Consider the following 20161-nt stretch of genomic DNA (forward strand, 5'->3'; position numbering starts at 1 on the left):
AAGATCACTTGCACCCAAGAGGTGGAAGTTGCAGTGAGCCAAGATCACACCACTGCATTCCAGCCTGGGCGACAGATTGAGACACTATCTCAAAAAAAAAAAAAAGGTATCTCAGATTATGTAGTCTCAGATGGTATAGCGATGGGAGAGATGGGTAAGGAAAAAATTTTCAGCGGCCCTTTGGCTGTCAACAAGTATAAACAGTCAGGCAAAAACAAAAAAAAAAAAAAAAAACACCAAGAAAACTGAAACAAAAAAACAAACACACATTAACAAAACCATTCAAGAGGTGGCCTTCAGCAAAATTAGCAGACTCCAAGGTAGGAAACCAGGTCATTTGGGGTGTGTCTGGAGGACAGAGAAAGAAGCCCAGCATTGCAATGGAGGTGATGAGAGCTATAACTGTTCTGTTTCTGGGTGAGGCCACCACTGGCTTAGATGTTAGCACATCAAATGCACTTCCTCTCCTGAAGATGACAAGGCAGAGAAGGCCCATCCTCTTCTCCATTCCTTAGCCTTGTTAGGCCATCTTCAAACCTTCTGATAGCCTTACCTTGCTGGCTTCTGGAAGGGTGATGGATGTTCCATGGTCCTGTATAGAAAACTTTGACATATTTTGCATCTGCGAGTTACCAGTGTAAATCCTATAAAAACTCTGCTGATTTCTTCCCACATATTGTTCATACAGGCTCCTCTGCTGTCATCTTAAATAGGAACCAAGGAGGTGAGAAACCTGGGGAGCTTGAAAAGCCTCTCAAACAGGATAAACAATGAATAGAGGAATTAGTTGAATTTTACGTCAATTCTTCTTTCTACAGGGAAACGAAATATGAATGTAATGAACTCTTAGTAGGTGAAAAAAAGGAGTGAACTTTCTTTGATCATCAACTCAGGTGGGTGTCTAAATGTTAATTCAAAAATGTGTTTGGTGAGCCTCAAGGCTCCATTCCTGAAATAAGAGCCCCAGTTATCAGACTGGGCATCCAGGTTCTTTACTGTGGTTTAAACAACAGCCCTGCAGGAATTTATAATAGAGGTGGCTTCCTGTTCTACTTGTCCTGCAACCAATGCCTGAACAATGTCTCAGTGGTATTTCTTCTGGTTCTTGAGAAAAAGCAGTCTGTGCATTAGTCTACCAGTGGCTATTTTATAGCATCATCGTATTTCTTTGGAAAGCTGATATCTGACCTACTCCCTGTGAGAATTTTATAAAGTATGATATAATGAGTGCATTGCATCTTATGTTAAGACTGAAGCTGAAGGTGGAATCTTTCTTTTTTTTTTTTGAGACGGAGTCTCTCTGTGTCTCCCAGGGTGGAGTGCAGGGGTGCGATCTTGGCTCACTGCAAGCTCCCTCTCCCGGGTTCACACCATTCTCCTGCCTCAGCCTCCCAAGTAGTTGGGACTACAGGCACGCGTCACCACGCCCGGCTAATTTTTATGTATTTTTAGTAGAGATGGGGTTTCCCCATGTTAGCCAGGATGGTCTCCATCTCCTGACCTTGTGATCCGCCTGCCTTGCCTCCCAGTGTATTGGCATTACAGGCGTGAGCCACCACGTCCAGGGGAATCTTTTTTTTAAGATGCCTCCCGGCCGGGCAAGGTGGTTCAAGCCTGTAACCCCAGCACTTTGGGAGGCGAGGCAGGCGGATCACGAGGTCAGGAGATCGAGACCATCCTAGCTAACATGGTGAAACCCCGTCTCTACTAAAAATACAAAAAATTAGCCAGGCGTGGTGATGGGCGCCTGTAGTCCCAGCTACTGGGAAGGCTGAAGCAGGAGAATGGCGTGAACCTGGGAGGCGGAGCTTGCAGTGAGCCGAGATTGCGCCACTGCTCTCCAGCCTGGGCGACAGAGCAAGACTCCGTCTCAAAAAAAAAAAAAAAAAAAAAGATGCCTCACTTGTGAGGCTTGCACTGACCTCCAGTGCCTTGGCTCTGGCTCTCGCTGCAGGTCAGAGTGACCCCCTTGGGCTACCCTTCTCTTGACTTTCCCTTTAGCTGACGAAAATTATTTCAGCCCTCTGCTTGAATCTCAGAACCAGTAGGCCTTGGATCCAGTATGTAAGTATTCCTCAATACAACTATGGAGGCTTGCAACGTAATGACTTTATGGACCAAAGCTTTAGACTCGGAATACATGGGTTACACACAAAAAAACAAGGCCTGTGGATATGCCATGTGTTCTGGGGAAGACTTTTTACAAAACCAAAGAATTGAGTTGTCCTCTTGGGGTCTATGGAGGAATCATCTGGCCTTAGCATGCATGATGGTGATTTTCTTAATTGCTTACTAATATGGTTTGGCTGTTCCCCCACCCAAATCTCATCTTGAATTGTAGCTCCCATAATTCCCAGGTGTTGTGGGAGGGACCTGCTTGGAGGTAATTGAATCATGGGGGTCAGTCTTTCTCATGATAGTGAATAAGTCTCATGAAATAGAGTGGTTTTATAAAGGGGAGTTCCCCTGCACAAGCTCTCTTGCCTGCCTCCACGTAAGACGTGCCTTTGCTTTTCCTTTGCCTTCCCCCATGATTGTGAGGCCTCCCTAGCCATGTGGAACTGTCAGTCCACTAAACCTCTTTCCTTTATACATTACCCAGTCTCGGGTATGTCTTTATTAGCAGTATGAGAACAGACAAATACACCTACCTAAAATTAAGCATTCATATGCTGTGTGTAGCAGATATCTCTGGAACCCCATGTACCATTCTTTCAATCCCCTCTTCAATTTCAGCCCCAACTGTAGTGTACAGTTTCCAGTGAGCTCAGACCACCTGGCACTGACGACTCACTGAAGCCTGCTCTGCCTGCTTTCTGCTCTGGGGCCTTCTCTGAACTGAGAGGATGTTGGGCCACTCCCCTCCTCTAAGCACAGCTTGAAAATAGAGAAGGATCAGTGTCCTGGGGACCATCTTCAACAAATGAGAAATGTGAGCCAGCTGATGAATAATCTGTCTTCTCCTTCAAGTGGAGAATTCTGGAAGACATCTGCTTCTTTCTCAGGAGATTCTAGTGGAATCAATTTCCCATTGCCCACGAATGACCTTCCAAACCCTTCCTCCCTCCACCTGCCCGCCTGTTCCTGGCTCCTGGGAGTAACTCACAAATAAATTATCTGCATCTGAGGCTCTGCTTTCAAGGGAACCCAAGCTAAGATGCTAAGAAACGAGATGCTTGATTTGTTTTAAGGAGTCATCGTGGGAATTCGTAGTGGTGCTAGCCTCCATTAAAGTTGTGGTTTATTCTTTTTTTTTAGTGAAGGTCTGTAATACCTCAGTATATGATGAAGCCTGTATGGAAACTATTGTAGCAGGATGAGCCACAGACAAAACTCTTCAGACACCAGACTAAAGAAGGAAGTGGTTTATTCGGCCGGGAGCGTCAGCAGACTCACGTATTAAGAGCCGAGCTCCCCAAAAAAGAAATTCTTGGCCTTTTTAAAGGCTTACAACTTTAAGGGGACCACGTGAAATGGTCGTGATAAATCGAGCAAGCGTGAGGAACGTGACTGGGGACTACATGCATCAGCTAACAGAACAGGAAGTTTTGCAATGCTTTTTCATACAGTGTCTGGAATTTACAGGTAACACAAGTAGTTTAGGTCAGGAGTTGATGTCATTATTATTACTTTTTTTTTTTTTTTTTAACTCCTAGGGCTTGGTGGTGGTGCCAAGGTTGTCTGGCTATTTATCTTCTGTTTCTTTCCCACTTTTTGCTTTCTCTCTTTCCTCCTGTCTTGTCAACTAGGCAAGGTGAGGAAAAGAGGTCAGCAGGAGTAACAGTGGTCTCCTTCCTTACCATGACTTCTATTACTGTCTGAAACTAAAGTGTGGGCTAATGGTATGTACTATGATCCATTTGATAATTGATAACAACCTTGAGGAGGAAATGAGGAAGCATATATTGACCTAGGGAAGGGAGGTCTGATTTCTAGTTCCAGCTTCAGTCTTTATAGTTTGACACTGGCAAAGTCGAATGTCTCTCTGGCTTCAGTGTCCTCATCTTTCTTTCTTTTTTTTTTTCTGAGATGGATTCGCTCTTGTTGCCCAGGCTGGAGTGCAATGGCGTGATCTTGGCTCACCGCAACCTCTGCCTCCTAGGTTCAAGTGATTCTCCTGCCTCAGCCTCCCTAATAGCTGGGATTATAGGCATGCGCCACTACACCCGGTAAATGTTGTATTTTTAGTAGATAAACATGAGCTTTACCGTTAATTGTAAAAAACAATTTTCATGCTTCCACAATAAGACTGTGTTTACATATAATTGTAATTATTTCTATGATAATGATTTATGTAAAATGAATATGGCCTGTACCCCATACTGCTTTGTTTTACAGATATTTGTGTGTGTTTTAACTATAATTTCACTTGAATTAAGATATCATGTTCTCGGCCAGGTGCGGTGGCTCATGCCTGTAATCCCAGCACTTTCGGAGGCCAAGGCGGGTGGATAGTTTGAGTTTAGGAGTTCAAGACCAGCCTGGACAACGTGGTGAAACCTCGTCTCTACTAAAAATACAAAAATTAGCCAGGCGTGGTGGCAGGCGCCTGTAATCCCAGCTACTCAGGAGACTGAGACAGGGGAATTGCTTGAACTGGGGAGGAAGTTGCAGTGAGCCGAGATCGCACCCCTGCATTCCAGCCTAGGCGACAGAGCAAGACTCCGTCTCAAAAAAAAAAAAAAAAAAAAAAGATACTATGTTCTAGTATTCTAGTATTAAGTAGCTTCCACATAAGATACTTGTCATATCTTTTCTGAAAAAAAGAAAGAGTAAGACACTGTGACTCTGCTACATGCAGGAATTAGTACTCATTAGGATGTATCTGAGATATTTCGAAAGAATGGCTGAATAATAAATTCCAGTGCAATAAATAGCATTCTAATAAATTAGGTTTGAAATAATTTTGTAATGTTAATCTCATTTAACACATTTATTCACTGACCAAAAAAACTCCCAAACAATTTAAGTCACATTTTAGAAAGTTTTTTTTAAAATTATTATTATTATTTTTTGAGATGGGGTCTCACTCTGCCACCCAGACTAGAGTTCAGTGGCGTTATCATGGTTCACTGCAACCTCTATCTCCCAAGCTAGAGTGATCCTCCCACTTCAGCCTCCCAAGTAGCCAGAAACGAAAGGCGTGTGCCACCAGGCCTGGCTAATTTTTGTAAAGAAAGGGTTTTGCCATGTTGCCCAGGCTGGTCTCAAACTCTTGAGCTCTAGGGATCCACCCGCCTCGACCTGCCAAAGTGCTGGGATTAGAGGCATGAGCCACCTCACCCATCCACATTTTAGAAAGTCTTAAAGGGACAAATATGAAATGGTACATCGATCAAAATAAGCACAAGGAAATACAATTCTAGTCAACATAAAGATACTAAAAATAGTTTATTTATGGCTATTAAATGGAGAAGAAAAGAAATCTGTGATTAAGACATGAGAGAGAGGGAGGAGAAGAGGAGACAACAGGAATGGAGGAAGGAGAAATGAACACAGACTACAGGGAACCAAGAGTAGTCGTAAAGAAAGAAAAAGCATCCATGGGCTGGGGTGCGTGTTAAGATGTAGGTACATGGAGAGTTCCTTTTTTGTTTTGTTTTGTTTTGTTATCAGCTTTATTGAAATATAATTGACATACCATAAAATGACCCCCCCCCTTTTTTTTTTGAGATGGAGTCTGGCTCTGTTACCCAGGCTGGAGTGCAGTGGTGCAATCTCGGCTCACTGCAAGCTCTGCCTCCCGGGTTCATGCCATTCTCCTGCCTCAGCCTCCTTTGTAGCTGGGCCTACAGGCGCCCATCACCACACCTGGCTAATTTTTGTATTTTTAGTAGAGACGGGGTTTCACCGTGTTAGGCAGGATGGTCTCGATCTCCCGACCTCATGATCCACCCGCCTCGGCCTCCCAAAGTGCTGGGATTACAGGCGTGAGCCACCACGCCCTCCCAAAATGACCCTTTTTACGTAAACAATTCAGTGTGTTTTTAGTATATTCATAGGGTTGTGCAACCATCAACCATATGTGTTTATAAATAAAAAATAAAAAACAAACCACATACCCCTTAGCAGTCACTCCCCAATCCCCTTCCCTTCCCCGGACACCCCAAACCAGTCCTAGGCAGTCACTATTCTATTTCTCCTCTCCATAGATTCACCATTTCTGAACATTTTATGTAAATGGAATCAGACAATGTGTGGTCTTTTGTGCTTGGCTTTTCCACTCAGCACAGTGTTTTCAAGGTTCATCCATTTTGTAGTTTCTTTTTTCTTTTCTTTTCTTTTCTTTATTTTTTATTTTTTATTTTTTTGAGAAAGAGTCCCACTCTGTCACCCAGGCTGGAGTACAGTGGCATGATCTTGGCTCACTGCAACCTCCACCTCCCAGGTTCAAGCAATTCTCCTGCCTCAGCTTCCCAAGTAGCTGAGATTACAGGTGGACGCCACCACTCCTGGCTAATTTTTGTATTTTTAGTAGAGATGGGGTTTTGCCATGTTGGCCAGGCTGGCCTCAAACTCCTGAGCTCAAGTGATCCATCCACCTTGGCCTCCCAAAATGCTGGGATTACAGGTGTGAGCCACCATGCCCAGCTTCATTTTGTAGTTTCTATCAGTACTTTATTGCTGAATAATATTTTATTGTATTGATTCGCCACGTTTAATTTATTTATATATCAGTTTATAACTTTTGGGCTGCTACTACTTTTTTGGCTATTATGAATAATGCTGCTACAAACATTCATGTACAAATTTTTGTGTGGACATATATTTTCATTTCTGTTGGATGTAAACCTGGGAGTAGAATTGCTGGGTCATATAGTAACTCTCTAATTAACTATTTGAGGAATTGTCAAAGTGTCTTCCAAAATGACTGCACCATTTTTTTATTTCCATCAATAACATATGAGGATTCCAATTTCTCTACATCATTGCCAACACTTATTATTTGTCTTTGAGATTATAGCTATCCTAGTGGATGTGAAGTGGTATGTCATGGTGGTTTCGATTTGCATTTTCCTACTTACTAAAATTTTTTTTTTTTTTTTGAGACGGAGTCTTTCTCTGTCCCCCAGGCTGGAGTGCAGTGGTGCGATCTCGGCTCACTGCAAGCTCTGCCTCCCAGGTTCACGCCATTCTCCTGCCTCAGCCTCCTTCGTAGCTGGGACTACAGGTGCCCGCCAACACGCCCGGCTAATTTTTTGTATTTTTAGTAGAGACGGGGTTTCACCGTGTTAGCCAGGATGGTCTCGATCTCCTGACCTCGTGATCCGCCCGCCTCGGCCTCCCAAAGTGCTGGGATTACAGGCTTGAGCCACCGCGCCCGGCCTACTAAAAATTTTGAGCACCTTTTTATGTGCTTGTTGGACATTTATTTATCTTCTTTGGAGAAATGTCTATTCAGTTGTTTTCCTCATTTTTTAATTGGGTCACTCATCTTCTTCTTATTGAGTTGTAAGAGTTCTTTATATATTCTCTATACAAGTAAACGTCCCTTATCATATATATGATTTGCAAATTTTTCCCTTCCTTTCTATGAGTTTTCTTTTCATATTCTTTATAGTGTCCTTTGAAGCATAAAAATGTTGTTTTGATTTGGTCCAGTTCGTTAATTTTTAATTTTGTCATTTGAGCTTTTGGTGTTGTATCTAACAAGTCATTGCCCAACCCAAGGTCGTGAAGATTTTCTCCTATGTTTTCTTCTAAGAATTTCATGTTTTTAACTCTTATATTGAGATCTATGATCCATTTTGAATTAATTTTTATATATAGTGTGAAGTAACGGTCTAACTTTATTCTTTTGCATGTGAATATCCAGTAGTTCCAGCACTATTTGTTGAAAAGACTGTTCTTCCCCCATTGAATGGTCTTGCCACCCTAACACAAAATCAGTTGACCATAGACATGGGGGCTTATTTCTCAATTGTATGCCATTGATGTGAACACTCATGCAATTTTCACATGTCTTGATTAGTGTGGTTTTTTAGTAAATTTTGAAATCAGAAAGTGTGAGTCCTCCAAATTTATCCTTCCTTTTTGGGATTGTTTTGTCAATTCAAGGTCCCTTGCAATTCCATATGAATTTGAGCATTGGCTTTTCCATTTCTACAAAGAAGCCAGCCAGGATTTTAATAGAAATTGTGTTAAATAGGCCGGGTGTGGTGACTAACACCTGTAATCTCAACACTTTGGGAGTCTGAGGTGGGCGGAGCACCTGAGGTCAGAAGTTCAAGACCAGACTGGCCAACATGGCGACACCTTGTCTCTACTAAAAATACAAAATTAGCAAGGTGTGATGGTGCATGATTGTAGTCCCAACTACTTGAGAGGCTGAGGCAGGAGAATTGGCTGAACCTGGGAGGCAGAGGTTGCAGTGAGCCGAGATTGCGCCATTGCACTCCAGCCTGGGCAACAAAAGTGAAACTCTGTCTCAAAAAAGAAAGAAAGAAAGAAAGAGAGAGAGAGAGAAAGAAAGAAAGAAAGAAAGAAAGAAAGAAAGAAAGAAAGAAAGAGAAAGAGAGAGAGAAAGGAAGAAAGAAAGAAAGAAAGAAAAGAAAGAAAGAAAGAAGAAAGAAAGAAAGAAAGAAAGAAAGAAAGAAAGAAAGAAAGAAAGAAAGAAAGAAATTGTGTTGAACAGAAGTGGTGAGACTGAAAATCCTTGTCTTGTCCGTGATCTCAGGGAAGAGGCAGTAAGTCTTTCAACACTGAGTATGCTATCAGCTATGAGGCGGTCATAGATGACCTTTATCAGGTTGAGACGTTCTCTACTATTCCTAGTTTGTTGAGTGTTCTTGTAATGAGAAGGTGCTGGATTTTGTTACTTTTCTTTTTTCTTTCTTTTTTTTTTTTTTTTTGAGACAGAGTTTCGCTCTTGTTGCCCAGGCTGGAGTGCAATGGCGCAATCTTGGCTCACCGCAACCTCTGCCTCCAGGGTTCAAGCAATTCTCCTGCCTCAGCCTCCCGAGTAGCTGGGATTACAGGCATGCACCACCACGCCTGGCTAATTTTGTATTTTTAGTAGAGACGAGGTTTCTCCATGTTGAGGCTGGTCTTGAACTCCTGACCTCAGGTGATACACCTGCCTCGGCCTCCCGAAGTGCTGGGATTACAGGCGTGAGCCACCGCGCCTGGCCTGTTAGTTACTTTTCATATAGTTTTTATTTTTATTCAATTAATTTGTAGTATTACACTTCCTGGAATAAATCCCACTTGTTATGGTGTATGGTGCTTTTACTATGTTGTTTTGTTTTTGTGTTTGTATTTGGAAAGGATATATTGGTCTGTTGTTTTCTTTTCTTGTGATTTGTTTATCTTATTTTGGTGTCAGGATAATACTGTCCTCATAGAAGAAGTTGAAAAGTGTTTCCTTCTCTTCTACACTTGGAAGAAGTTTGTGAAGAACTGGTATTAATTCTTATTTGAATGTTTTGTAGAATTAACCAGTGAATTAATCTGGTCCTAAGGTTTTATTTGTGAAAAATATTTGGTTATCAATTTGATATCTTTACTTGTTATAGTTCTATTCAAATTTTCTATTTCCTTTTTTTTTTTTTTTTGAGATGGAGTCTCGCCCTGTCGCCCAGGCTGGAGTGCAATGACACAATCTCGGTTCACTGCAACCTCCACCTCCCGGGTTCACGCCATTCTCCTGCCTCAGCCTCCCTAGTAGCTGGGACCACAGGTGCCCGCCACCGTGCCCGCCACCATGCCCATCTAATTTTTTGCATTTTTAGCAGAGACAGGATTTCACCGTGTTAGCCAGGATGGTCTAGATCTCCTGACCTCGTGCTCCTCCCACCTTGGCCTCCCAAAGTGCTGGGATTACAGGCATGAGCCACCACGCCCATCCCAAATTTTCTATTTTCTTCTTGAATCAGGGTCAATAATTTGTGTCTTTCATCTATGTTCATATCAGCTGTGAGGTGGTCATAGATGACTTTTATCAGGTTGAGAAAGTTCTCAACTGTTCCTAGTTAGTTGAGTGTTTTTGTCATGACAAGGTGTTGGATATTGTCAGTTGCTTTTCGAATCATTTTTATTTTTTATTTGATTGATTTGTTGTATTACATTTCCTGGAATAAATCCCACTTGGCTATGGTGTATGATCTTTTTACTGTGCCGTCGGCATAGTGATTTTATTGGCATACAGTTTTTTTTTTTTTTTAACCTCCCTTTCCTTTGTTTGGTTTGGTCTAGTCAAGGCTTATTAGTTTCACTGATCTTCTCAAAGAACTAACTTTTGCATTCGTTGATTTCCTCTATTGTTTTGCATTCTCTGTTTTATTTATTCCTGCTCTAATCTTCATTTCTCTCCTTCTGCATGCCTTGGGTTTAGCTTCCTCTGCTTTTCTCTAGTTTCTTAAGGTAGAAGGTTGGGTTATTGTTTTGAGATATTTCTTTTTTTTTTTAATGTAAGTGTTTACAGCTGTAAGTTTCCTTCTGAGGACTGCTTTTGCTACATCCCATAAGTTTTGATATGTTGCGGATTTTTTTTTTCATTTCAAAGTTGTTTTCTACTTTCTCTAGTGACTTTTGTTTTTTTGACACGTTGTTATTGTTGTTTTTGCCTTTAAGATGGAGTCTCTGTTGGCCAGGTTAGAGGGCCGTAGCGTGATCTCGGCTCACTGTAACCTCTGCCTCCTGGGCTCATGAGATTCTCCTGCCTCAGCCTCCCAAGTAGCTGGGATTACAGGCATGGACTACCACACCTGGCTAATATTTGTATTTTTAGTAGAGACAGGGTTTCGCTATTTGGCCAGTCTGGTCTCGAACTCCTGACCTCAGGCGATCCACCCACCTCGGCCTCCCAAAATGCTAGGATTATAGGCATGAGCCACCACTCCCGGTCAGACACATCTGTTATTTAGGAATGTGTGGTTTCCTTTCTGTCTGTTACTGATTTCTGATTTAATTCCATTGTGGTTTGAATGTATGCTTTATGTGATTTCAGTCGTTTTACATTTATTGAGACTCGTTCCATAACCTACCATATGCTTTATCCTAGAGAACATTCCATGTGCAACTATTCTGTTGATGTTGGATGGAGTAGTCCTTAGATGCCTGCTAAGTCTGTTTGGCTTATAGTGTTGTTCAAGTCTTCTATTTTCTTGTGGATCTTCTGCGTAAATTTTATTAATTAGTGAAAATGTGGTATCAAAGCTGTCAACTTTTATTGTTAAATTTCCTATTCTGCCGGGCACGGTGGCTTATGCCTGTAATGATGTCAGGAGTTCAGCCTGGCCAACATGGTGAAACCACGTCTCTACTAAAAATACAAAAATTCGCTGGGCGTGGTGGCACGTGCCTGTAGTCCCAGCTACTCAGGAGGCTGAGGCAGGAGAATCGCTTGAACCCAGGAGGCGGAGGTTGCAGTGAGCCTAGATGGTGCCACTGCACTCCAGCCTGGGCAACAAGAGCAAAATTCTGTCCCCCCAAAAAATAATAAAAAAATAAAATCAAATTTCCTATTCTTCCCTTCAATCCTGTCAGTTTTTGCTTTCTGTAGTTTGGGGTGCTACTGTTAGGTATATATACAGTTGTAGGTTTTATCTCTTCCCAATGGGTTAATTTTGTGTCACCATGAAAGTCCCTCTTTATTTCCAGTAACATTAAAAAAAATCTATTTTGTCTGATATAGGCAACACCAACTCCAGTTCTCTTTTGTTTACTGTTTGGTATACTTTTTTTTTTTTTTGATCCTTTTACTTTCAACCTATTTGGGTCTAGTGGAGAGTTCTTATACTGCCTTAGGTTATGGATTCATATTACATTATCATCATTAGTACTATTATGTGACATTTGTTTTGCTGACTAGCTACTGCTGTTAGGTTTTTTTTCTTCAACAATTCTGAGGCTCTATATTGAGCTATATTAGTACATCATCATGAAGAGTTAAAGGTGGGTAAGGATTATTTTCTGAGCTGCAATATTGATTAAAGCCATGTGAATGTATAAGATTCTTAGAAGAGTTGACATTAAATCAAGGTGAAGCTGAGGTTTGAGCCTTACTTAAAGTCTGATATTTTCCACTCTAACTGTGGACAGTACTGTAGCACTGTTATAGTACTTGCTCTGAATGTTAGTCTAGCACCTCAGGGTCTTCTTCAGGACAGCTGAACATCAACCACGCGATGGTAAATGTGCATCAGAGTATGCCTGGCATCCCACCTCCTCCTCCTCCGCCTCCTCCTTGACTGGCTCTGGAAAGCAAATAGGGTGTAACAATAGGAGTGCTGGAATGTTCCTGTGTGGGGCTGACCTTTGTATCGCTGTTAATCCTCTATTTTCAGACACAAAAATGATTAAGTTAAAACTGCATGAAAGTCTTTTCTGGGCCACAGGGCTGAGCTGCTTTTGCTCTTTGCAAATACAAAGAATTTAACAGGATTCTCCCCTTCTCAACTTCCTGTCCCCCACCCTGACCTTCGCACCTTCCCAATATGAGGAAAAAGCAGGAAGTTTTCCTTGCGGGTTTTTTTTGTGATGACATGATGGGGCCAGTTGATCAATGGGGAAAACCCCATGTGGCAACACGCCTTCTGTGTACATTCCCAATATTTGCTATAAATAGGGCCATCCCGGGCTGCTGTCAGAACATAACAGCACTCCCAAAGAACTGGGTACTCAACACTGAGCAGATCTGTTCTTTGAGCTAAAAGCCATGTGCTGTACCAAGAGTTTGCTCCTGGCTGCTTTGATGTCAGTGCTGCTACTCCACCTCTGCAGCGAATCAGAAGGTAAGTATCGCTCTTCTGCTAGCACAGAAGAAAGAGTATTTTCTTTTTCCTTTAAGCCTTGAGCTCAACTGGGGGTCCCTAAGGGATGGAAAACTGTTAGAAAGTATACAAGAGGTAGTGATGGAAGTTGTCAGCCCATTGTGGAGTGCAGGAGAGAAGAGTTACTGCTGTGGATCAGGCTTTCCTCTCTGCTGTCAATCTCAGCAGATTTGGGGAGTGGTGGGCTCTTAGAGACCCCTAAACTTCAGGACAAAGCCAAAGTGCTGTTTCTGGGAGTAATATAAAGCGTGTAATGTTACCAGTAGATGGGCCCATTTTGAAACGTAGAGAATCCTCCCATGTCCCCAACTTTCTTACCTCCCAACTTAATAGTTTTGGTAAAGTTCAAAACTCATCCTTTAGAAGTAGATTATAATACCTGACATCAACATCCCCACAAGGCATGGGGGACATTGCCTGCCAACTTTGAAATAACATTAATCCCTTACCTTACAGCATGTTGTAATCTGACTCAGGAGAATGTCCAAGTATTGCTTTATTGCTCAATAGTCACACAACACTTTTAGCAACAGGTGCATTCCTAAAAATGCATATCGAATTTTTTTATTTTATTTTATTATTATACTTTAGGTTTTAGGGTACATGTGCACAATGTGCAGGTTTGTTACATATGTATCCATGTGCCATGTTGGTTTGCTGCACCCATTAACTCGTCATTTATCATTAGGTATATCTCCTAATGCTGTCCCTCCCCCCTCCCCCCACCCTTTTTTTTTTTTTTTTTTGAAGCAGGGTCTCACTTCATCACCCAGGCCAGAGTGCAGTGGCATGATTACTGCTCACTGCAGCCTCAGCCTCCTGGAGTCAAGTGAACCTCCAGTCTCAGCCTCTTGAATAACAGGGACCATGGCCATATGCCACTCACCTGGCTAATTTTTTTACATTTTTTTTTTGTAGAGACAGGGTTTCACTATGTTGCCCAGGCTGGTCTCGAACTCCTGGAGGCAAGCAATCCTTCCTCCTCGGCCTCCCAAAGTGCTGGGATTACAAGTGTGAGCCACCATGCCCAACCACATGTTGAACTTTTATGAACAAAATTAAACATTCCTATTAATTAATAGGACAATTTCAAAGTGTTTTCACTCCTATAAATCATATTTCCCTTTGTAGCTCTATTTCTCAATACTTAGTAGCCAGATAATAGATTAAAATCTGTGAATTTATTCATTTTCTGCTTTTGGAAGTTTATCTACATAAGGGTTCCTTCAAGCAGTAGGGAAGGGGCTGCTCATAATCTTGAATGATTATAGTGAACTGAAATGAAATATTGTCAATTTGTATTTCTTACTAAAGATATCCCACTTATGAGAAGTCATAGGTTTCTCAATTCTATTATTGAACCAAAACTTCTCAGCACACAAACTGTTTTTTCAAAGAACTGTAAACTATGTTAGATTGGTTCTCAATGACCTTACAAAGGTTTTGAAGACATTGAAACTCTTCCACTAAGTGGTTTATTCATCATATACATGAGATTCACTAGATTTTTCACAACTTAAGGTAGTTTTATAATACTAATCACAGGATAAGTTTATTCATGTGGACCCAATACCTTTCACTTTTTTTTAGCAGCAAGCAACTTTGACTGCTGTCTTCGATACACAGATCGTATCCTTCATCCTAAATTTATTGTGGGCTTCACACGGCAGCTGGCCAATGAAGGCTGTGACATCGATGCTGTCATGTAAGTTACTAATTGATTTTAATTCAATTGTATCTGGAATACCTAGAAACTTCAGTTTTAAAAATGTTTGCCTTTTTAGAGTTTCATTCAGAAATTACTGATGTTTTGAACATAGGATATTATTTTAAAGAGAAAGAAATGATGTGGCAGAGATAGCTTTGTCTTAGTACGTATCTACTTCAAAGTTCACTTTAAACAGGACTGGAATAAGGCAAAAACTTTTTTTTTTTTCCTGATTTTTTGGTCAAAAGGAACTAGTATAGGGCAAGAATCACTTTCTAAGGCTATTAAAGTGATATGTTAGGAAAATATGGAAGATACATATTTCGAAATGAGCATCTACCAGAAAATGTTTGAGACCAAAAGTAAAATCTCAGACTAATTATACTATCACATATAATTTTCTTGATTTATATAGGATATTATATTTTGGAATTATACAAGTTATTGATCAGATACATACATATTCTGTGTAACCACCAATAGCAAAATTATATGACAATTCTGGGACTTTATCTTCCTGCCATTATACTATTATTTGTTACATTGCAGAGAAAGGGAGAATCACTTTGATTTTGCATTAATCTTCATCAGAAGTATTTTTTTGCATTTTATTTTACCTCGTCAACTGAAATGTTTAGGGTGTAATCAGCTAGAATATAAAATTTCCATTGTATGTTCTATGAAAAACCCATTTAAAAGCTCGTTAAGCACAAATCAAATTTTCTGATTTTTCAGCTTTCACACAAAGAAAAACTTGTCTGTGTGCGCAAATCCAAAAAAGACCTGGGTGAAATTTATTGTGCGTCTCCTCAGGTATGTTACACTGACATTTAGCCTCTGCAAATGTTTGAGGAAAGAGGAGTGTGCAAAGGGGTGGGCCGTAGGTTTTCTGGGATTCTTTAGTTTAACTATTGTGGAATTTTTAAAGGGAAAATTTGAGTTGGACCACAAAAACAAAGAATGCACTTTTCCACTTACAGATCATCATCATTGTTATTATTATTTTAATTTAGTGATTTTTTACGTGATATATTAGACTTCTCTATGCATTTGGTAGTTACTAGCTGCCCGATTCTTCTTACAAAGATGCCTACTATTTATATAATTTAAAGGCAATCCGGCATTTGGTTGTTTGTTAAAAACTGAAAAATGAACATTAGTTAAACAGAGATCAATGGTTCTGATTTACACTGACAATAATAGACAGTAACACTTTATCAATGGACAGAAGGCACCTAACACCAGCGTGCCATAGATACTGAACTTGGAGACACAAGGTAAGTGTCCATAGCCTGTTTCTGTCATTAATGAGCTGAGTTAGGTTGGGCAAGGGCCATCCTCTCTAAACCTCAATTTCCTCATCTGAACTCAGAGCTGCTTGACATACCGAGTTGAGATTAAGGGCAGATGAAGCAACCTTTAGGTACCAAAGTCATTCCCACCATGCAGTCACCTTGTCATTACTTACACTTTTCTTCTTTTTCATTTTACAGCAAAAAAGTCAAGAACATGTAAAAACTGTGGCTTTTCTGGAATGGAATTGGACATAGCCCAAGAACAGAAAGAACCTTGCTGGGGTTGGAGGTTTCACTTGCACATCATGGAGGGTTTAGTGCTTATCTAACTTGCGCCTCACTGGTCTTGTCCAATTAATGAAGTTGATTCATATTGCATCATAGTTTGCTTTGTTTAAGCATCACATTAAAGTTAAACTGTATTTTATGTTATTTATAGCTGTAGGTTTTCTGTGTTTAGCTATTTAATACTAATTTTCCATAAGCTATTTTGGTTTAGTGCAAAGTATAAAATTATGTTTGGGGGGTGGGGAATAAGATTATATGGACTTTCTTGCAAGCAACAAGCTATTTTTTTTAAAAAAAACTATTTAACATTCTTTTGTTTATATTGTTTTGTCTCCTAAATTGTTGTAATTACATTATAAAATAAGAAAAATGTTAATAAGACATATTGAAAATAAAGAAAGAAACAAAAAGTTCTTCTGTTGATTGAGTTTTATATCATTTTTATGATGTGTATTGAAACCATTTCCAGGCACAGAAAATATAACAATTTTCTGAGAAATTATATCCTCCACTTACTTCTAGTTGTTCCCTTTATCTCGGCCCCTCATGGCTCTGGACTTGATTTTACATGAATTATAATGGAACAGTTGTTCTTTTTTTTCTTTAATTCAAAGTCGTCCAGGTTAAAAGTTGAAAAACATCCTATATCTGAGATTTATAACCCAATGTTTATTGACTTAAAAAAACTGTTTAAAATAAGAAACCATGCCCACACACCTTTTGACTACAGGGACACAACAATCATTTAGAATATACCTTCAGGAATCACTTCTTCCATCCTTCTGTCACCAGCCAGGATCTCAGCATACGAACATTTCTCCATTTAAAAGTCCTCCCGAGTCATCTTTAAGCAGTTTCCGAAAGGAAAATGACTATTCAGAGAGTTCTTCGTGGCTGCCTTGCTAACCGGCGGGGAGCCCCCAAATGTGTGAAACCTGGTAAGAGCCCAGCAATAGGATGAAAAGACTCAGAACCAGTAGTTACTATCACTACATTCATGCACCAAGGTTCACAGAGTGCCTCGGATTCCAAAGGACACACAAGATCACTGGAGGCAGGCACGCTGATGATATGACGCAAAATCAAGACACATAAATCCATAAAGTAGGGCAGTGGTGGGTCATTTGATGTGGAGCCAAAAAAGAGTAAGTGGCTCAATAGTCTCCAAGGGCGTCTGCATCCTCAGGACCAGCAACATTGAATCATCAGGGAAAGTATGCTCAACATCCTGTGTGTTGATTCATCATCACACATAGGTTTAGTATGTGCTGGGCACTGTGCCAAGTGCTAGAGAGAAGAAGTGACTTAAAACTCAGTAACTTGCTGCTAGATAATTAAGGCTCAGCAATGTGGCCAGAGGCAGGAATGAGTAAAGCAGCTTTTACAACACTGGGTGGTAAGCACTTTAATAAGGAAAGTCATCGGGCATCGTACCTGAGGGCTTCTAGAAGAAGGTACTATGCAGTTGAATCATATTAAATAGCCAATATTTGATGTCATTGACCTGAGAAGGTGACAATTTCACAAGATTCAGCCCAATACTAGTGGTATGAAGAATCAGTAGGAAGTAGCCAGTTGGAAAAGGGACAGCAGGAAGTGTTTGGAAATACCTGCGGGCATGTGTAGTTGTCACAATGTCTGAGGGTGAGTACAAGAAGCATTCAGTGGGTAGGAGCCAGAGTTGCTAAACTCACTAGAATGCAACGGATGGTTCTGCACAATGAAGAATTGTCCCACCCCAAATGCCAGTCACGCCACCATTGAGCAATACTGGATGAAGAGGAGTATATGCAAGTCGGGGCAGGGGTGGAGTAGCTGCAGATTAAGTAAAACTGTTACCTCAACTACTTGAGGTGGTTTGGGCTTGACCATGGAGCCCTTGGGAAACCACTGTAAAGGTTAAAATACATGTTGTTTCTGCACAGCAGAGGAAAGGGAGGTGGGGTGGATGGAAAGCAGAGGTACCAGCGACAGCTGCAATGAGGAGGCTGAGAAATGGTGAACCTCAGTCACAGCCACGGCAAAAAAAAAAAAAAAAGGCAGTAGAGGTGGGATTGTGAAGCCTGGGACTTATCCCAGACACCCCTTCTCTCCTCCCCATCAGTCACTGTTGGAACAGCACAGCCAAAGCAAGGCATTGCCGGGCGGCAGCAGATTTGTCTCGTTGCTGGAAGGCCTCAGCAGGTAGGGCTTGTAGAGTCAGGAAAGGAGAAAATTTTGTTAGCACTCTGAAGCTGTCTGAATCTTTTGAGGCCAGGACGACTAATAAGTATTAAGTGAGTTTCTGAAGACTGAAATCTCCAGGCTGGAATGCCAATTTATTAATCAACAATGAAAGCATCCAAGTGTCAAGTATATGGACATAAGCACATGGCTAGATTAGGGAAGCAAGCTACCTGAGCAGTCAAATTGGAATCACAAAGCTGGTTTGTTAAAGCTGGGATCATAGGGCAGGGCCTCAGCTATGTAATTTGAATATTTAATGCTCTAGTTTTCACTGGATTAAATATGATCTTGGATTAGGGATGCCACTCCCAATTCACAGCTCTCTCTCTCTCTCTTTTTTTTTTTTTTTTTCATTTTGGAAAAAAGCCTTTCTATTTACTGTTTAATTGAAGTGTAATTTGTATGCAGTAAGATACACAAATCTTTTTTTTTTTTGAGATGGACTCTTGCTCTGCCACCCAGGCTGAAGTGCAGTGGCATGATCTTGGCTCACTGCACTGCACCTTCTGCCTCCTGGGTTCAAGCAATTCTCCTGCCTCAGCCTCCTGAGTAGCTGGGATTACAGGCGTCCACGACCACGCCTGGCTAACTTTTGTATTTTTAGTAGAGACAGGGTTTCTCCATGTTGGTCAGGCCGGTCTCGAACTCATGACCTCATGATCTGCCCAACTCGGCCTCCCAAAGTGTTGGCACTACAGGTGTGAGCCCCTGCACCTGGCCCAGATACACAAATCCTAATTGTGCAGCTTAATAAATTTTTGCATATGCATCTACCTGTGAAACAACCCTGCCTCCTTCAAGACAGTAAATGTTTTCAACACAGCAGAGGAAGGTGCTCTCATGTTCCCTTCCATTTGTACAACCCAAGTGTAGCAGCTGTTCTAGCCTGTTTCACAATAGATTAATTTGCCTTTTCTTGATTTCATGTATATGGAATTATCCAGCATGTACTTTTTGGTTTTTGACTTCTTTTACTAGAATCTTCTGTCTCTGAACTTATTTTTAATGCCACGTATAGTACATGAATTCACTCTCATTCTTAGGTTCAAGCAATAGTGATATGGTGAAGGTCTCCTTTAAACTTTCATCAAGCCCCTTGACTCTCCGAAGTGACACCACAGGATGCCTTTGCTCTCCCCTGGGCTAAGTAGCCCTTTCTGTTTGTACAGTCTTCTTGAGAACCACTGCTAGTTTATGTTAAGAGTCTAGTCCTGTCTCCTAAATACACTCTAACCATCTGAATGATTCTGAGGTTTTTGGTCATATATTTTCCAAAAGTCTCTTGTGTAAGACTGCTGATGTCTGGCCATAGCCATAGGCCCTATGTGTGGATTTGACTTGCTGTATTCTCAGAGTTGTCTCCAAGTTCTTCGGTGCCTCCCTGGTCCTTTCCATTAGTGTCATCTTAAGAGGTAAGTAAGATAAGGATGGAATAATATCTTGCCACTGGCAATCTGTAGGTCGTTGGTAACTGTAGGAGTATTCAGTGAGGTAGTGTAGAGAGAGAATCCCAATGACAGTGGGTTGAAGAATGAATGGTGACAAGTAGTTTGGCAATGAAGGTAAGAGGAAATAAAAGCTAGAAGGGGAGCCTTTTATCTTTAGATAGAAAAGTATTGAAAGAGTCAGGGAGAGGAGAGAGAGAGAATGAGAGAGAGACTGAAGATATTATAAAGAGTTGAAGATTCTGAAAGAGTAACAAATGGTACCTCAACTTCTCTCAAAAGGCAGGTTTCCAGAACACAGTTCAGTTGAGTCATCTCTTCCTTTGGAACAAAGTTCACTCAGGAAAGAGTGGGAGTAGGTGGGGAGAATTTTGCAATTTGGGATGAAGTTGACAGACTTTGAATCTGGTGGTCTTGCTTTTCTTG

At 41.0% G+C, this 20161-nt stretch overlaps 1 protein-coding gene across 2 annotated transcripts; it reads left to right on the forward strand.

Moving 5' to 3' along the window:
* The first annotated feature begins 12588 nt into the window (after positions 1–12588).
* On the forward strand, positions 12589–16477 carry CCL20 (C-C motif chemokine ligand 20). Of its 2 annotated transcripts, none has more exons than XM_003274711.4 (4): positions 12589–12734; positions 14364–14478; positions 15217–15294; positions 15975–16477. In XM_003274711.4, the coding sequence occupies exons 1-4, from the start codon at positions 12659–12661 to the stop codon at positions 15994–15996; spliced, it is 291 nt and encodes a 96-aa protein (XP_003274759.1). In that variant the 5' UTR covers positions 12589–12658; the 3' UTR covers positions 15997–16477. The 2 variants fall into 2 exon arrangements, with proteins under 2 accessions (XP_003274759.1, XP_012366528.1); XM_012511074.2 differs by having other exon boundaries at positions 14367–14478; positions 15975–16475.
* The last annotated feature ends 3684 nt before the right edge of the window (positions 16478–20161 follow it).

This window comes from Nomascus leucogenys, chromosome 22a (genome assembly GCF_006542625.1).
Source record: "Nomascus leucogenys isolate Asia chromosome 22a, Asia_NLE_v1, whole genome shotgun sequence".
NCBI lineage: Eukaryota > Metazoa > Chordata > Mammalia > Primates > Hylobatidae > Nomascus > Nomascus leucogenys.

Coding starts and splice junctions, on each gene's coding strand:
- CCL20 (XM_003274711.4), top strand. CDS start 12,659: ATGTGCTGTACCAAGAGTTTGCTCCTGGCTGCTTTGATGTCAGTGCTG. Junction 12,735..14,363: donor CCTCTGCAGCGAATCAGAAG/GTAAGTATCGCT, acceptor ACTTTTTTTTAG/CAGCAAGCAACTTTGACTGC. Junction 14,479..15,216: donor TGTGACATCGATGCTGTCAT/GTAAGTTACTAA, acceptor CTGATTTTTCAG/CTTTCACACAAAGAAAAACT.